The sequence below is a fragment of the Scleropages formosus genome, chromosome 2 (assembly GCF_900964775.1).
Source record: "Scleropages formosus chromosome 2, fSclFor1.1, whole genome shotgun sequence".
Classification (NCBI taxonomy): Eukaryota; Metazoa; Chordata; class Actinopteri; order Osteoglossiformes; family Osteoglossidae; genus Scleropages; species Scleropages formosus.
In genome coordinates, this window is record NC_041807.1 from 17,874,131 (window position 1) to 17,894,009 (window position 19,879).

At 44.3% G+C, this 19,879-nt stretch overlaps 1 protein-coding gene across 2 annotated transcripts in view; it reads right to left on the reverse strand.

Moving 5' to 3' along the window:
* Positions 1-2,864: 2,864 nt before the first annotated feature.
* Positions 2,865-19,879, reverse strand: part of LOC108931566 (tetraspanin-9-like) — a 129,127-nt gene continuing 112,112 nt past the window's right edge. For both annotated transcript variants that reach the window (XM_018747416.2, XM_018747415.2), the window contains 6 exons: positions 18,117-18,308; positions 16,895-16,969; positions 10,394-10,495; positions 9,869-10,000; positions 8,699-8,782; positions 2,865-6,910 (listed from right to left, as the gene is read on the reverse strand). In XM_018747416.2, the coding sequence (XP_018602932.2) occupies positions 6,839-6,910; positions 8,699-8,782; positions 9,869-10,000; positions 10,394-10,495; positions 16,895-16,969; positions 18,117-18,308 (657 nt within the window). In that variant the 3' untranslated portion in view covers positions 2,865-6,838. The remainder of the gene's footprint in view (positions 6,911-8,698; positions 8,783-9,868; positions 10,001-10,393; positions 10,496-16,894; positions 16,970-18,116; positions 18,309-19,879) is intronic.

A 19,879-nucleotide genomic window follows, 5' to 3' on the forward strand; every position in this document is an offset into this window, starting at 1 on the left:
GTGGAACACATACACTCTGTGTGTCACTCACACCTGAACAACATGTCTTTGGACTGTGGGAGGAAACCGGAGTACCCGGAGGAAACCCACGCAGACACGGGGAGAACATGCAAACTCCACACAGACTGAGGGGGGATCGAATCCATGTCCTCTTGCACCCTCCACATGGAGCGAGACAGCAGCGCTACTCGCTGTGCCGCCCCAGATAATATCAGATAAAGCTGTTCATTCTACTTCCATTAACAGCTCATTAAGTTTAGGGCCTCAATGTTTCTAAAGTGAAAATTGAAGACATTCTTACTGACATTAAAGAGTGATTTTCTTGTTTACCAGTGTCAGAAAAGCCATATTAAATGCATTGTGATTGTGTTCTTTTTTTAAACATGAACGTTCAAAAAGACAATGCTTTTTGTAGTTGCTGTGTATATCTCCCCAAATTAAAGAGGAAGAAAAAAATTGCTCTTTTGTATCGAATCATTGTTTTCCATTGTACACTGTTCATACTAGGTTTTGTACTGCAGTAATTTTGTACCTGTTGTTAATCCACTGGAAGCAGGCTTCTCCTAGGATAGATGGCAGAGAGAGGGGCCACGGGTCTGGGGGACCTGCAGACGGTGCCCTTCAAATGCAGCTTTGCAGCACTTCATGTTATGCCTTGTCAGGTGAGGATCTGACAGCTAAGGCCCAGTTGCAGACAGCATCAGCTGTCTGTCCCTCACAGACCTGTGGGCATCTGCTGAAAAAAGCACCTTCATACTCCTTCTCTTCAGAGGAGACACAGTGGCTGCAGTAAGGAATGTCATTTAATGCACATCACAGAGCTCTGTACTACAGCAGTGGAAACCCAAACAAATTCATAATGCAGTATCCAGACATGAACTGAAAATGTGTATATATAACGTTGGCTAAAAACGATCCGTAAATATATTGATATAAAGGATAATTCCACAAAGGCTGTATTTTATTTTAAATGTATTAATGAATGATAAATCAATGCATATTTACAGGTTATGACCAACATAATTAACATGTGAATACAGGCACACTTTCTGCTGTACTGCTGCTAAAAAGAATTTTGGCTCGGAAATATACAAGGTGGCGTTCTTGCTTGGGGAGATTAGTTTCTTCAGCGAGCCAAACAATATGTAGTAAAGTGAAGCTGCATTTGTCATTTTAAGTGCTATTTTGGTCTGAAGGAAAGCAGAATTCACAGATTAAAAAGCTTATTTTCACTCCAGTGATTACAGGTCATTCTACACAAAATGTGGCCTGCAGTGACACAACAGCAAGTGACAAAAACTGCAGCTTCTCCTGGGGCAACACAAGCAGTAGGAAGACATTAAGTTCCACTAGGAGGCTGGATAAAGTGGTTTGTGTAGAACTGCAATCTATGCAAGTCACCTTTTGGAAAACATCACCTGCTAAACACACAGACATTATATAGTACCATAATTCATTTGGATTACAGCCAGGTCTTTTACCATATACAAAGAAACAGTGCAGTGCTGCTTTTAAGAAGAAAGCATACACTAAAAATGACAAGGGGGTGTGACATCACTTCTAACATAATCTGCACACTGGAATGGGTACCATCACCTGAAGCATGAGCTTTTTTAAACTATACACCTGATTGCATTTTCCCATTTCTTTAGTTTATGCTTTCAGCCACAGACACAAATGGTGCTGAAGTCACCCCCCCCTTTACGCAGCAGTACATTTTAACAAACAATTCAAGTATCTTTCTTTTACGCTGTTTTACACTAAGAGGCTTATCTCAAATTTGTCATTACAGTCAAGGGAGAACGGTCATCCAGCTGTACACACACTTCCTTTCTGCCCACTTTGTCATCGTACAGTTTTAAATTAAGTGCACCTTTCTGTGCACCTTTGTTCTATTTACAGGCCCTCGTTACTTTAACACCTCGATATTCTAATCCATCTCTTCCTCCTCTTCACATCTTCCTCCTTCGGTAGCTGAGGTCCACTGCACTCACTACGTTTTACATATTTCATAGAGCAATGTTCCTGTCTACAATAGGGCGTAAACGTATTATGCTTTAACCTGACATTTTTGTTCCTGCAGCAGCTCCCTCTTCTCTCCCATGAGGTGCAAAGATGCTTTTCTGCTTTTGATCACAAAATTGCTGTTTTGATGCTGCTCTCCTGTGATCTACAGCTTTCCTGCCTCTGTTTTATGTCTTCCTTACTGCATGGGATGTAACAGGTTTCACAGTGGTGTCAGTTTTGGAGAGACAGGCAGCCATTCTTTAGTCCCTCGCTCATGGCTGCCTGCCTGTCCCATAATTAACTTCAGATTGAACAAGCTTCTCCTCCTCCGACTCCCAATTAGGTGGCTATAACAATAATTTCGCCCGTCATACTCCTTCAAAGGGCCTTCATCTGATCAATACTGTATCTCTTCTGGACTCACTAGTGTGTGAATATTGCATCCCCGAGCTCCTTGATGTGCCATAAAACCAAATAGCTTTATTTTCACCTCTTTCACAGCTTATTGTGGGTTCCCAATAGCATGTTAGCCTTGGTTCATTTGTTGGGAGGTGCAGATTCCTTATGTACTGGACTTGCACCCTGTGGGGAGAAGCAATACATACCAATTTAGCTGCTCTATTGAGAAATTTCCCCACATGGCAAATCCAATTGACCAATATGGCTACAGTTTATTGGATTTCACCCACGGGTTACTCCTCCCTTCTCTCTGATGTTCTCTCCTCTATTGATTATTTATTACCTTTAGATTTTGACCGCTGATAGATAGCAAACAGCATTTCTCTTCTGAAAATCAGCTTTTGGTGCCACCTTCTGAACGTCCAAAGAAAAAAAAACACACACACAAATTTTGGGTCTGCTGTTGTTTCTACTCACTTTATTTCTGTACGGTATTACTAATACAAAATAATCTGTACAAAGGCTAAAGAAGGTCTTTTTGCATAGAAGGAACAGTGGAGACTAAGCTTGATGGAATGGCACATTAGACTCATGTTCACCAACATACAGGGAGCTCCACAATGGACTCGACCCAGGAGCGCATCTCTGCAGCAAAGCCGCCCTGCCCTCGGCACCCAACATGGGAAGCACCGGACCCTGAGGGAGGGACAGCACCCACCTTCCCATCTTTTTCACTCTCCCCATTAGCACGGTCGCCACCACTGTTCATATCAGTGTGATTCCTTGACAGGTACGAGAAAGCCGTGTGTCTTTCTGCGTCTACCACCGTGGGGGGCGGGGTGGGGACCTCCTCGGTACTTCTGCTGGCTTTGGGGGAAAAAGCTCACTAGGGTCTGTCCACTGCAAATCCAGTTACAAGCTCCACATGTGATTAGTAAAACATGGTTTAGATATACAGTAGCTCAATATATAGTTAACACTAACAGCAATGCAAAGGAAAAAAACAGCAGACCATAAACATTACCTGGAAAGGCATATAATAAAACAGGTGTCGGAAAAAAGAAAAAGTCGTCGTTCATATTCCCCAACTCCGACTACAAAACAAAGCCACAATAAATGTTTAGGTTTGGGCATTTATTTCATTTCTGTGGCAGTGATTTAATAATAAAGTGAAATACTTTATGAAAATACTTGACCTCTTTCAAAGGAATTTGATAAATTCTTCCACTAAAAACTAAAGCACTTTAAAATATGTATACAGTACAGACAAAAAGCTTGACATTTACAAATTTTTAACAAACTTGATGCTCTGCTCTCCAATTCGGGAAAAAAAATGAGGAAAAACTTATGGGTACAAAAATGATATTTCCAGATATAAAATAAGTTACTTGGATTAACCTCACATAGTGGCTAGACTAACATGAGTTGTATTATAGTCTGTGGTAATTTCTTAATATTTCATCATGCTGACACTTGCCTGAAAAAAAGGGGACCTCACTTTTATTTGAGTATGTCAGTAACAACTAGAGCAAGTGAATTTAACTTGAATAATTAAACAGCAGTGAATGACAAGTCATTCAAACAGAGACAAGATTGGCAGGTATCATTTAAATGTATCTGAAAACCTCACCAGGGCAATTAGAAAAACATGATTTGGCAGCAAATTTTAAAATATATACTGCTGAACTTTAGGGGAAACGTAACAGAATTGTTCTCTTTTTCCACTGACGGCAGTGAACTTCACCGATGGGCATTCAGTACACCATTCTGCCGTTTCGAAATAACTTGGCAAATTCAAATGTCGATTTTTAACGGTACCATTCTGAAAGACAGCACACGTAAAATCAGCCTTAAAAAGGACTTTAAAAAAACTCACAAAAATCTTACAACCAATGTAGAAAATTAAATGTGTTTTAAAGTGGCAGGTACTCAGGTTTCCTGTCCCCCAAAATACCGGACATTTAGAGAAGGCTTCTCATCTATAACACAAAACTCGAAACAAGTTGACAGCTGAAGTGAGATCATCTCAAAAACAGCAGGATGACAGCATGAGCAGGTAACTATATAAATAAAATTCACTCCACTTTCCAAAAAACCCACAGAGAGACAGATGTGTTACATGAGTGTAAATACTGTGTTTGGTACTCCGAATGCATGAGGTCTGACACTGAATTGTGTGATGAGACGGTTTCTTTTGGAAACAGAATTACAGGTATTTGAGACTACAGTCCCACAGCAGAATATGAAATGATAATCCATCACTCCATAAATTCTGTCAGGCCTCGATGACTCCGGCAAAATAGTGTCTGCTTTTCACATGCGAGGTGGTTCTCCTAACTGAAAACGGTTTCCACAAACCTTCAACGAGAGGTCGCTGGGGTGACGGAACAGGATCTCAAACCCCTTTTCGAGCCCAGCAATCAAAGCTCGTGCTAAAGCCACACTCTTGTCCACGGGCCGAACCTTCAAATCCACTTCTGGATGGGCAGAAAACTCAAAAATCACTGTACTTCACTATTTTGGGTCCAGCGGTGACACCTTTTTCTGTACATCAAAGACAGTCGTGTACAGGGAAGACCACGTGTGGGACACTGGACATGTATATGGTACTCCTGCATGTGTATGCTGGTGACGGTAGCGCTTTACTCTCCATGGGCTTTGCTGTCTCAAACTGAAAGAAGCGTGGAGAGTTGTCCTGCACAGTCTGCCCATCCGTCCGTCATCTTCAGTGCGTCTCCTCGGTCGCTCTCTTCGTCCAGGCCTCAGCACCGCGGCTCCTACGCTTCTCATCCCAAGCTTACACTCCTTTCGTCTCTATCTATCTTTCCTGCACGTTCACAGCATGAAAGAAAGAGCTAAGCCACTTCTGGTCCCAATTTTTGCTCATTTTAAACTTCATCTTGGACATTAAATGCAGAGAAGGATGGTGAGATTTTCAACTGCGCAGGTGGTCCCATTCCAGCTGGCCAGAGCAATAATGCGGACCACCCTAGGGGAAACCCAAAGGTGCCTGAGCTGAGCAATCTCCCAGGATGCAGCGAAGACTGCGGTACCATCAGAAGCGAACCCCTGGTGATGTCCACCCACCCACCCCCACACACACACGTACATGCTGTTCATCCCACTGTACAGGAAACTCGCCCCCTTCCTTGCCGTGATTCCACTCCATTCTTGTCTTCAACTGAGAGTAAGAAGTCCCACATCTTAACGGTGTAAAAATTTGACATCGTATCCAAATTGAAGGTGTCTGAGCGCATATACAGGCGTATATGAAGTCGCTGTTCAGTTTCCTGCAGGAATGTCAGTGAAATCACGCAATGTTACTGCAGAGCTACTTCATTCTAACGTCTAATAAGAAAGACAGACCTGAAATGAAAGAAAACAAGCAGAGAAGTGGATAAAAAAACGCTGTAGGCTTTTCCCGCTCTGAACATCAGTCGTGGAGAAGATGTCCAGAAATAGCCTGGGAATCTGTTCTGGAAATGGGGCGGCCCGTCCCTTCTGCCCACAACAGGTGTCTGGTGGAACCCGTGCTACGTGTGACACATGCAAGGGATCCTTACACATGCCGTGGGTGACCACTTTGGAGAGCAAACCATGTGGGAATGTGAGGAATGATGTATGAAAGTGTCTTGGAGGGAAATGTCATCTTTGCCGTCGTGACATGGGACCTGTTTCACACTCAGAGAACCTCGGTGCATCAGCACCGCATCATTCCAGCAGAGCCGAGCGTGAGCCCTTACACACGTCCACATAAGCAGACGCTCCTAACCCTCTGGCAAATTCAGCACTTACAGAATGTTCCACACACTCTTTTGACTTTGCTACCACAGAAAAGAAGTAATTAGAAAAGGACGCCGGGGTACGGTATTGTCCTTAACATAATACCAGAAACAGGGAAAATGAATCGTACCCAAACAAGTCTCTCTGTTGGACTCTTAAATTACAAAGTTGCCCACTGAGTATAAAAATTTTCATGCTTTGTTTGAACCTTTCAATTACAGAAGGGTGGGGGGGGGGGGGGGTCTCACCAGTCATCAGCACAGGAATCCATTAAAACTGGAAAGTGTCGCAATATCACCGTCTCATTTTCCCCGCTTTCCTTTGCCTTCCGGGGGACTGAGGTCTATATTAGTAAAGCGATGGATTTATTATATTCCTTCCCTGCAAACTGTTATTCCGGAGGAAACCAAGAAACCTATTAGAAGCAGAGGAAAAGAGCCACGTAAGCGTTCCTCAAGTCCGTTCCCTTAATTTTTGCAGTCAGATTTTTCTCTTTGGCAAATAAATTGTGTTATAAAGATGGGGGGCTGGGCAAAGTTGCGTGATGTTCTGTGAGCGCTGGGGGTGCAACCGTGGGTATTGGGGCGGGTGGGGGCCAAGTGTCCGGGACATCCTCCGCAGTCTGTTACAGAAGGCATGGGGCACGCCGCTAGGCATCGTACTTTTTCCCCGTCCTGTGGATCTGCTGGAAGAGGGTCATGGAGAAGGCCATTCCGAGGAGCTGGAGGAAGAGAAGGGAGAAGAGAAGGAAAAGCGTCATGCTCTGCCACCCCCCGCGTGACTCCATCCTGTGCAGCCGCTCCCTCCGATGCCAAACCGAGCAGCACTGACTTTTTACAAATGCAGCGCATTATCAATTTCATACTGGAAAATCGTCCTATTCATGCTCCTTTATTTAGGGGGAGAAGGGAGGGGAAAAAGAAGAAGAAGAAAAAAAAAAAAAAACTTTTGATGGAATAGTACAAGATGTGTGAGTGCATTATGTCAGCAGGGCAAATTGAGATGGGTCTGAAAAATGCGGGCACTTTGAAGTTTCCATTAACCAATAGCCTGGGTAGGCAGAACGCTTCCACATCAAACAAAGTCAGGGCCTTGTCCCAAAGCCATTATGTTTCGCAGTTGAGCCGCGACGCTCGCATCTTCATTACGGAAGGCACCCGAAGAAAATAAGTGCTCTCACAATCACGATCATAACCACAGAAGAAAACGCTGACTTCCTCCTCAGCAGCTGCAGCGTCCGCTCCTACCTCTACACGCAACCTCAGAGGTCCTACGGTGATCCGCACATTTCGAGCGCTTACGGTCCCAGTAAACTGTTACGTCGCATCCACAGGCCTAGGATTGGAGAAATGGGGGGGGGGCAGAGCTCTAAGCCCCTCCCTCTCTGGCTACTCAAGGGGAGTCCAAACTTGCCTGCAGCGCTTCAGGTCATTGGTGGGGTAATTATGGTCCGAGTCTGAAGCCCTTGCGGTTAATTACCGTAGCTCCCTAATTCTTAGACGGCTTCCCCGATGTGCTGAGGGCACCTGGCAGGTGGCCGAGGAAACCTGGGGCTCGAAATGGTTCGGTTCGACCACAACAAACAGCGAGTGCCCAACAAGCGCTCTTCAACCGCAGCTGTGGAAGAGCAGCAGTGAGTAGTCACAGAACTGGGTTTTTCGCCAGGAAAAAAATGCAGGCTCAGAGCAAAGGAAAGTTGAAGTGTGAAAATCTAATTACCTAATTAAGTCTGTGTAGTAACTCACGCTCAGGAAAAAAAAATTCACATGCACTGAAGGCGCAATCATATTGCTCCGGAGTAAACGGTGTTTCAGGTGATGCTCAAGCGATGTAAACAGAGAGACGGTACAATAGCACAGCCAGTTTACTCTGGTATTCTGCCACAGTGATGACCCCAACGTAGAAAGAACAAGGTGACCACAAGGTGAAACTGTGTAAACTGGCTCCTCACCTTGCCAGCATGTATGTTCATAGCTCAATTCATTCATAACCCCAAATTCACTTTTACCACTTAGCCACAATCAATAAAAGCACCACAATACAAATGTCCCTCCATTTACTCACTTTGTTAGGTTCTGTAAAAACCTCAGAAGAGGTTGTATAACAAAAAATACTCTGACACTTCCACCCTTACATTTTCAATAACTTCTTGTCCAACCCAGGGATGTGGTGATACAGAACCTATACCAGAAGCACAGGGTATGATGCAGGGTACGGTCTGGATAGGACACCAGTTTATCCCAAGGTGGTGCTACGTTATTATTTATTTGAGTGCATTTTGCTGCCAACTAATGGCTGGATGTGGAAATGCAGGTTGCTTTCACTCCGCACAGCAATTGTAGGAAATGGAACAATGAAGAAAATACATATAAAAATCAACTGAAAAAGGCTAAAATGCTGATACCTTCAAAAAAGTGTAACTTAACTGTTCATAACATGAGAAGCCAGTGTATATTCAATCTCTCTGGGTTTCTGGCTGCCAGGGCACTAGAGCCCCAAAGTGGCTCACCTGTACCACGAGGATGCACATGCCAATGGTACCCAGCAGGTGTTTGTTGTCATCCAGCCAGCCCTCCACCAGCTCGTAGCAGCCCTTTGGAAGGAGACAACCATCCAAGTAAGGGGACGGACAGGAAGACAACGCATATGCAAAAGTAACACACACACACACACACACACACACACACACACACACACACACACACACACACACACACACACACACACACAGTCTGAACTGCCTGTCCCAAGGGGGGTCGCGGGGAACCAGAGCCTAACCCAGCAACTCAGGGGCAAGGCTGGAGGGGGAGAGGACACACCCAGGACAGGACGCCAGTCCATTGCAAGGCACCCCAGGCGGGACTTGAACCCCAGACCCACCGGAGAGCAGGACCCGGGCCAACCCACTGCGCCACCGCACCCCCCGTATTGCAAAACTACCTAAAACTAAATGTGACGTGGAGTACAACTAATGTATAGCTGGAGAGAAATGTGCATCCCATATGGAAGAGTACAACATGCTTTTTAATAGAGGCCACAATGTGTTCTATTTTTTGTGGGCAATTTTAACATATTTTAATGCATTTCCCTTCTGGACACAAGCGGGGAATGGGTTTCTCTGACAGCCCAGACCATGGGGGGGAACTGTTGCTGAATTCACAGTGGGATACTTCACTGCAGTTTGTACAAAAGCGTTATAGAACATACAGCGTAATCTATATAACCAAATATAATTAAACTCGTTCCCAGGCTCACTGTGTGTTCCTTCCCCTGCTCAGTGCTGTCACAGAACACGGAGGATTTATTAAGCAAAGAGCTTCTCTGACACTTCACTGATCCCAGATGTCCTCGCCGTTATGAATCATGCTAATTCCGTGTGGGATTAAACGAGAGGTTTTTCAAATTTCACACCCCCCCCCCCCCCTTCTAATTTTTCATTTGTGCTGGAAATAATGACAACGTTAAATGTAATTAGGATAACCATGCAGGCGGTTGAACCAAAATTAAATAACCAGCACTGCACAAGAGATTAAAAAAAAGTAAAAATAAGGTTTCAACACAGAAGTCTGTGAAACAACCACATTCATTAACCGATGAGTCAGTGCGTGACCTGTTTGGTCCTGGACCAAAGGTTATGGGTTCAACTCGACGGATCACATGACCCAACAGGTCCACCTACCTGAGTCCAGAACAGGTTGGTGACATTGCGGCCACACTCCTCGTAGTGCTCCTGGCAACAGCGGTCAGGGACAACCTTCTCCTTCAGGGCGTCATGCCAGTCGGTATATCCCGTCACTCCGCAGCACTTCCACTGCGGGGCAGACACGCAGATGACGGCATCATCATCATCATACCCACCACAACCAACATCACCCATCAGCTTTTATGTGAAGCTTTCTTTGGTAACAGACAGCAGACTCGGCAGTAGACGGGGGAGTGCTCACACAGCATGACATAAGTCTACTTACGGAGGCATGAGGCTCACTGATGGACAGAGAGACAAAGGCAATGAAAAAGGATTGCCTGATATTTCACGCTGCACTATTAATAAATCACATTAAAAGGTTTGAGAGCTACTCAAATTATAACACACCTGTTTATTACCGAGAGTTGTTGCGGTTAGTTTCCGGGATACCCCTACGTCTCCAGCGCACGTGCCTGCCCTCGCAGCCACGACAGCACGGTGTCTGGCCCTCCCACTAACCTCTGCCTGAATGATGTTCCATGCATTTCTCAAGCCAATGTTGTTCTCTGTGTTGTAGAGAGCAAGTCCATCCTTCAGGTCCTTCTTGGCGTTCACCCTGACCTGGAAGAAGAGTCACATGTGCAGAATCAAAGGCTGGACCAGAAGGGCCCAATCTTAGTCCTGGGGAGGGGTTGCAGTCCAGCAGGATTTGTAGAGAATATTTCAATTTTATCCAGGTGAGGGGAATTACTGTCCAAATAATTACAGATGGAATGAAAAGGAGATGCCCTACGGCTCTCAAGCACTACGAGCGGCCCTCCCTGGGCTCTTTGGCAGAAAGGACCGGTTCACCTCTGGAGCACAGGGAACACGTGAAGTGCTTGACGTTTTTCAGTTCAGTAATTCAAACAAGTGCTCTAATGACACATAGCGCTAATACATGACTAATTCATCACAAAGCATTGTTCAGACAATAAAGGGAGCATGAAAAAACAGAGAAGGCAACCCTCGCAAACAGAAAAATTATCTGCATTTAAGCAAATCAATATGCAACCAACTGTATGACCAAATGTGTGTTTGTATGCATGTGTGTGTATTAGAGACAATGAGATATATAATAACAAGTATCATGGCGTAGCAGGCGGCAATAGTGGTTAGAGCTGCTGTGTTTAAGAAAAAACGACCCTAGGTTTCATTCTCACCTCATTCTGTAGTAGCCTTGATCAAGGTACTTATCCTGAATTGCACCAGGAAAAATCACTCGGCTGTATAAATTATAAATGGGTAAATCAGTGGAAGCAGATTAACATTTTATTGGAGAAAAACACGAGCTCAATAAATAAATGGAAATGGTTACACTAGGATCTTGTATTTCCCTGCTATTTCTGCTTTCCTGTAATGGACAGCAGCACAATTATTAACACTGAATGGTCCAGCAGACACCATAATGAGATATAAACTAACAGTTTAGAGCCTTAAGATTTACTGCCTTCCAGTTTACTCTGGAATTACTGAAAAATCACGATTAACTGACACTTAAAGTTCAAGGCTAAAGAAAAGATCCTACATTTACATTAATTCATTTATCTGATGCTTTTCTCCAAAGTGAGTTATAATGTTAAGGTTACAATTATTACAAGATTATAATTATTTACCCATTTATACAGCTGGGTAATTTTACTGCAGCAATTTAGGTTAAGTACCTTACTCAAGGGTCTTACAGCTGCAGGTGAGGGTCGAACCTGCGACCTTTGGGTCCAAAGGCAGCAGGTGTAACCACTAGAGTACCAGCTGTCCCTAGTTCCCTATGCTAGTTAATAATCCATTCATGAATAACTGGGCATCTAGTGCAGAGTCGTGTCGGTCCAGAGCCTATCCTGGAAGTGTAGGGCGATGCGGAGTACAGCCAGGACAGGATGCTAGTCCATCACAGTGGCCGTGCGTGCCTAAGCAGACACCCAGAGTGATTTAGAGTCACCGCTCCACCTGACACACATCTTTGGACTATGGGAGGAAACCTGAGCACAAGAGGAAATCTACGCACACACAGACACAACATGCAAACACAAAAACATGGAAACTCCAAACATACTGAGCTGGATTCAAATCCACATGTAAACAGTGAGACAGCAGCACTGCCCACTACGCTACTGTGCCACGGCAGCTCTAATGAATTTCCCAAATTTCAGCCCAACGTTAATTAGCAGAAGGGTCTAACACAGCGTACGAATGGTAGGCAATACTCACTACGTACAGTATGTGTGTCCGAGCATTCCCACCGTTTCTTATTTGCACAGACACACTTTGCCTAGCGATATATGACGCATGTAGTTCTGCAAATGTAATATTGTACCTGTATGGTACTGCTTCTCTTATGGAAAAATGCGATGAGGACCGATGTGGAAATTCTAACGTGGCAGATGGAAGTCGTGAATAATAAATGACTCACTGGGGGGGTTACCCTCCCGAACTGAGGAATACACAAAGCAGACACTGGTTTACCAGTTGCTCGACATCACACACAGCTATAGAGCTAGGTAGGGGACATCATTATGAGCTGCTCAGCTCCAAACAATATCACAAGGTGGAAAAAAAAAGCAAATGCCACTTTAGTAATTATGTGTCAACAGCAACAGCAATAGTTTTAATGAACAACAGCACTCGAAAAACACATTACATTCTTGATGAAGAATATTTTGGCTTTAGAGAACACCGAATCTGTTCTGGATTTTAAAAGGGTCGTAAATTAACTTTTGGAAGCCAAATGGGTTTCAAAGTGATGTACGGCGGAGTTTGGATCAACCGAATTGCTTTTATCATTAGAAATTCGGCCCTATCTGCATTTCGGCTGCCCTCTGTGTAAAAACGACACGAAGAGGAACTCCGTCATCCATCTCTGCCTCAGAAATGTCACCGCTGAGAGAGACCTGCTCTCATTACCCAGCCCGCCAAGCCTCCAAATCACAAGACAACAGGGGAGATGACACATTTAAGGTCCAATGTGCTGTTTTTCCCTTCCATTGTTGTGCTCTGAACCTCGATTTCTTCTTTTATTGCTTCAAAGACCGAGGCATAAAAATGACAGAGATCGAGTCCAACTTTGCATCTGTGCGACGGCGGGCGAACAAACGCATCGTTCACACAGGAGAAGGCTTCAGAGGAGCTCGCGAGTGGCCGCTAGACATGGCCCACGCCAAACGGGAAGCGCCCACGATGCCTGTTCTCGCTGCGACGTGACGCCGGGCACGAGACGGGGCAACGCGGAGCAGCATCCTCTTGCCGACACGGAGCCGACGGCCCCGCCTCCGTCCGCTCTTGCGCCGCATCCCGTTCTGGCTGCGGCGGCAGCGTTTTATGTCGGCTGCACGCCGCTCGCAAAGAATCCCAGCAGACCCTGCTATGGATTGCCAGGAGATTCGCTCTAATAGGCTCCTGCCATGGCTGGGGCAGTGCGGAGCAGAATGGACACCGGTGGCTTTCTGAGCTCAACCTGTGAACAGGGTCTATGAAAAAGGTCTTTAGAAATGTAACAGTCAGAATTTTAAAATGCAGCATATGTTACATGATAGAGCATTTTTCAATGTTACATTTACCGACCGCACGCTTGTATGAATGTGAACAAAATTAATGAATCAAGGGAATAAAAGGACATTTGCTTCACTCACGAGAAATGGTAGGTGATACAACATACTGGGTTTCATTTCTGAATTCACACCATTTAGTAAAAAAGTGTCCGTTAGTTGTAATTTGCTGTTTAGTAGATATAATCGTTAAAAACAAATTAATTTACTTGAAAAAAGGCAACAATGGAGGGGAAAAAAAAACACAAGTAACTAGCAAATAAGTCAAAGCGTGTTCATTTGGCTGAGTAAGGGCAGGAAGCTTTGCTGGAATGAGGTCATGCTGCTAAACACTCATCCACTAATCTGGTCTTTGGCCTGACCATCTGCTGCAGTCAGATGGCGCATTGCTGCGTCGCCGTGCATGGCGGACAGAGCCGTCTGACCACAGGGGACTTTGCGGAGGCCCAATCGTTGGCAGCAGGGGAAAACGGCCTCAGACCTGTGCTGTGCCCCACTGGGGGAAACCTAGGAGTTGGGGGGGGGGACGACTGCCCTGGAGTTCAAACATCAGCAGCTGTCTACTTTCAGCCTCTTTCAGTGCCTTAACCGTGCCTCTACGTAGCTTCAGAAGTGGAGATCATTAAATAGTTATCAATTCTGTCATATCAGACACTCATTTTTGGGGTGTCAGCCTAATGGATTTTAAATATGTACGCCATGTTGGTTTTTAAAGCTTGACAAATGGCTGGCGATTCTACGATCAACTGGCATTGCAAATGAACAGTTCCTCTAATTTAACAGCGCCCTGTCATATTCAATACATATATCTGGGGGAAAACAAAAGTGGTTCAGTGTGACAGAAGACAGGAATTAGTCCCTGCTGTTAGCAGAAAGGTGCTCAAAATTCTAGGAAGCACTTTAAGAGCAACGCTGCTTTACACACTTAAAAAAAAATTGCAGTTTAAGTCTAACATCATAAATTCTCCATTAAATCACAGACACTTTGCACCGGATAATCTGCGTTATAACTACATCCAAGGAGCAATAAAAAAAAAACAAAATTACTATTTAAAATTACAAAACGAGAACTACTTTATGTGCTGACAGCAGAAGCCTTTCATCCTCAATTAAGGCAATGGAAACAGAGCCCACTTAACTTCTCCTGGACACACTGGACCTTCAAGATACTGATCTGCCAAAGCCATTCATTCAATCTCACTTAGACACAATACTTGTGCAGTGAGACAACGCACAGAGTCAGCAAAAAACCAGCAGCTATGACATATAAAAGTGCAGGTATAATTTTTGTTGAAGCTGTATTGTAAGATCAGCAGAGCCTTTACCCTGGAAAGCTAATAAATGTCCAAGATGAGAGGCTGTTTTCAATGCGGTCAAGGGGCTTCTTCACTGTCACTGAAGATGAAAATGTGTACGTGGTAAATAAATTTCATCATGCTGGAAATAACTTCACGAAGGAAATAAACCATAAAGGGAGGGGAACGCCAGGAGAGATATTCATGAAGGAACAATATAAGAGGCGATTTCCCGTCCTGTCCACCCTCTTTCAGCGAGGATTAAAGACATTCTGCTCCTGAATTGTTGTTAAGTCCTAAATAAGCAAAAAATCCCCCGGACCTTGTAGCGTGCCCTCCATACCCAAACTCAAGCTTCAGGAGGTCATGGGAAATCCCTCATCATTGGAGGCAACATCTCAAAAGTGAGCAGAACTAACCCTAAATACCTCCAAAAGCTTCCCTGTGATTCTTTTTCTGGAATTATCATCCAACCTTGTCAGCATGTCACACACCTCAACCTGTAGCGTAAGCCTCAAAGTCAGTTGATGGTATCTTCAATTACCAATGTGTCAGTTTAAAAACCCCCTTACTACCATGCCAAGTACTCTGATTATGCAAATGACTGTTTTAATTATCTTTAGTCTGTGGAGGATGCATAGCATCACCCCTAATTAATTTAATTTGTACAAAAATGCATCAGTCCAGTGAATTTTTCACAAAGCTGCTAAAGATCTGTGATTGTCAAAAACATCTGCCTTCCTATTCATTTTTGTTTTTAGTGATATCAAATATGTTTAACCGATAAATTTCTGACCTCAAGTTACGAACCCATCTGGAACTGGATTGCTAATCGTATCTCAAATTGTTCATAAGTCCAACTCACACACACACACTGTCTGTAATTCTCCCTCCAAAACAAATGAGTTTTACAAAATTGGATGGTGAAGAAAAAGCATATACATACCGTACAAAAAAACAAATACATACCATAAACTACGCAACGTTAGCATCTTCTGTAATCTGTACAGACACCCCTCGACTTACGCAAATAGACCGTTCAACCCCTTACGTAAGTCAAAATTTACGTAGGTCAGATTCCACCTCCTCCCCCACCATTCAATATAATAAAATTGATAATTTTTCCATCTCAGTTATTGAACCTTAACGTTTCTTCGTTATTGTTGTTTTCATGCTAGCTGCTCCTTTCACATGCTTCTTTATACGTTCAGCATCCTTTACTATCGTATTCACAGTCGATACGGCTAAACCTGGTTCCCGTGCTATAGACGATGATCTCTGTCCACCTTCATGCTTCCTTATTGTTTTCAATTTTAGCTCCAAATTGATTGCTGTACACTTGCGAGACGGTTTTCATTATCCTTACATTTACATGTATTCATTTAGCAGATGCTTTTCCCTAAAACGACGTACATATCATAGAAAATACAATTTGTGCATTACATTAGCAGAAAGAGAGACTTAGATGTAAACGCATGATTCTTAAGTGCAGTTAGTATGTTTCTGTCCACCGTATGAATCGATGTACATGACACGAGTGGCTATATAAAACTTTATCCGAATATCGACGATTCCTTCCAAGTATTTACATATATATATATATATATATATATATATATATGTAAAAGTTATACTGTATATTACACGCTAGATGAATTTACAAGATCATCGTCGAAGTGAGTCCAGAAGAGATGAGTTTTAAGACCCTTTTTAAATTTGGACAGAGATTCAGCAGTAAGTGAATCCTTCAAATGCACGTTTACCACCAGGCATTGTAAATAATGAAAAGGGTAAAAAAAAAATTGTGAAAAAAGCACTACGCTAAGCAGAGGAGATGTGCTCACGGCTCAAAACATGCGAGGACTGGGAAGATACAGCTTCCTGCCTTGTCTGGCTACGCCGACTTGCGCTTAACGTACAGTATTTCAGATGTTTTGCGTAAGTGCTATCCGTAAATAATGTACATTCTGGGAATTTTTAACGTAAATCCGGATTTACTTCGATAAAATTTACATAAATAGAGGGGTGTCTGTACTTTGTTCCTATCACGAGGTACTAGTGTATTTTTGTGGAGATTATCCTAAATCCAAATACAAAAAGGTAGATATAAGGGTATCAGGCTGATATTTAAACATCAATCTTACCTTCTCTGTATAAACGAAGAACAGAATGAGTAATATCAGCTCCGCCAGGAGAATGATCAGCAATACAATGAAGAACTGCAAAGAAAACAGTGGGAGACAAAGACAGCCTTAGGGTCTGGAAGCATGATAAAAGTCAGTTGTAATCCCCACTCCACCCCGAGACTGATCACCCCCATACACTAGAGCTCGTACATACCAACTTTCAGAGAGCAAGCGATGAACACACTCTGGGAATGGAGAGAAGCACCCATGACATTTGTACTAACTCCCCGTTTATTATGCCTATTAATCTAATGCGTCACAGAGGTGGCCTGTAATGAAAGAGGGTCTGGACGTGTTCATCAGCCTTCAGCACTGGATGGAACCACAGGTTTTTTGCTCTGTCATTATTCCAATAAACAACACATGAAGATGGCTGAACATTTCGATGTTTTTGTGTGTTTGTGGGTCCAGGACTCTCACTTTAACAGCATGCGTATGCTGCCAGGAATTTAATAGAAAGTCAGCTTGGGCCCGAATATTTTGACGTGGTCCACGTGATCTTGTTTTGATAAAACTTTAAAATTTACGTATGAACGAAAACTTGAATGTGATGACTGATGAATAATTATAGATTGCTTGGAGATGAGAAACGTCCCAAGTACAGTGACTGAGTCTGTGAGCATTAAACTTAACTGTAAAATATCTTTACCTGTAAGTTTAAAGACTTTCTGTCACCAATTTCACTATTCAGAACCCCATATATTTCCACTTCTTTAGGAAAAAAAAAACTTTATATCACTTGAACTGCATTTTACAGACCAAAAAATCCATTGTCTCAATTGTCTTAGTGATATAATAATTTCAGGCACCAGAGAAAAAGATTAATTCTCCTATCAGATCCATCAGAGTATTATTTCCATTATATGAAACGAAGTGCACAATCCTCAAGAATGCCACATTTTAATTAAATTGCCTAGTTTATATTTCAAGCTTGTGCACAGTATAAAAGTTCTCCAGTGAGATTTTTTTTTAATTATGCTGTGACCGTTCCCTGTGAAAAATAGATTCTGGGCTCTGTCTTTGATTAAAACGCACAATGGCATCTCTCTAATTTTTCCCCTTCCTTTGGCTATGTACTTTATACAGACTTGATGTTCTTAACTGAACTTTTAGACAACCACTCTACAAAAGCAGAGAACGTGCGAAACCCCGTGGGAAGCCTAGGAAGCAGGTAACTTACGCTCAAAAGGAGGCACTTGTTTTCCTTGATGGCACCCAGGCAGCCCAGGAACCCGGTCACCATGACGACGGCACCGATGGCAATGACCAGGTTGGCGGCGGAAAGAGAGGGGAAAGAGGGCGAGAAGGTGGCGAAGCTGCCCTGGGAAACGGACAGCCAGATGCCCACGCCCAGGAGGCCGCAGCCACACAGCTGCAGGGGAAAAAAGAGAACAGGGACGGAGGAAACACAGGTGAGGAGGCCCGCTGAAGACCGCATCGCTCTACCGGGCCACACGCAAAGCCTGTGGGAAGCAACCGTGTTTGAAGACAAACGATCAAACTTCTCTCTTGCCTGACGGTGAGTCGGAAAAAATCTGAATATTCGGAGAAATTATAAAACGCAGTTGAACAGGATGCAGGTGACAGGTCAGCGGTTGTGACAGAGACTCCCGTAAAGGTTTGGAACACTACAGAATGAAGAGGATGGCAGTTGCATGACATGTTAGGAAGCAAAAAATAAAAAAATAAATAATAATTAAAAAAAAATACAGGAAACGGATGGAAACAGTGAGCTTTCCAGTCATGTGACACACAAACATTTAAGACCAAGGTAAGCTATGGAAGCTCCGTGAAGTTGGCACCCCTACAAACGGCACAAATGAACAAAAAACCTTATGATTTGTCAGTGCTACATTTGTGCTGTAAAAATTTGAATCTGTGCCATTGCAGCGTTTTGAGATATTAACGTTTATTTATTTCGGAAGTGACGTCACTCCAGCCCCCCTACAACACCGCAGGAACTCGAATTCGCGCTCGAATTCGCGTATCTCTGTTACTTTTCGAGATAATAGGGCTTCTTTACATAGCACGTGACCTCACTCCAGCCCGCCCTACATCCATCCATCCATCCATCTTCCTCCGCTTTATCCGGGGCCGGGTCGCGGGGGCAGCAGTCCGAGCAGAGTACTCCAGACTTCCCTCTCCCCGCACACCTCCTCCAGTTCCTCTGGGGGAACCCCAAGGCGTTCCCAGGCCAGCCGGGAGACATAGTCTCTCCAACGTGTCCTGGGTCTGCCCCGAGGCCTCCTCCCAGTGGGACAAGCCCGGAACACCTCCCCAGGGAGGCGTCCAGGAGGCATCCGGAACAGATGCCCGAGCCACCTCAACTGGCTCCTCTCGATGCGGAGGAGCAGCGGCTCTACTCCGAGCTCCTCCCGGGTGACTGAGCTCCTCACCCTATCCCTAAGGGTGCGCCCAGCCACTCTGCGGAGGAAACTCATTTCTGCCGCTTGTATCCGCGATCTCATTCTTTCGGTCATGATCCAGAGTTCATGACCATAGGTGAGGGTAGGAACGTAGATCGACCGGTAAATTGAGAGCTTCGCCTTACGACTCAGCTCCCTCTTCACCACAACAGACCGGTACAATGACCGCATTACTGCGGACGCCGCACCGATCCGCCTGTCAACCTGCCGCTCCATTTTTCCCTCACTCGTGAACAAGACCCCGAGATACTTAAACTCCTCCACTTGAGGGAGCAACTCCCCCCTAACCCGGAGGGAGCAATCCACCTTTTTCCGACTGAGAACCATGGCCTCGGATTTGGAGGTGCTGATTCTCATCCCCGCCGCTTCGCACTCGGCTGCAAACCTCCCCAGTGCACGCTGCAAGTCTTGACTTGATGAAGCCAACAGGACCACATCGTCCGCAAAAAGCAGAGACGAGATCTCGCGGCCACCAAAACAGACACCCTCCGTTCCCTGACTGCGCCTAGAAATTCTG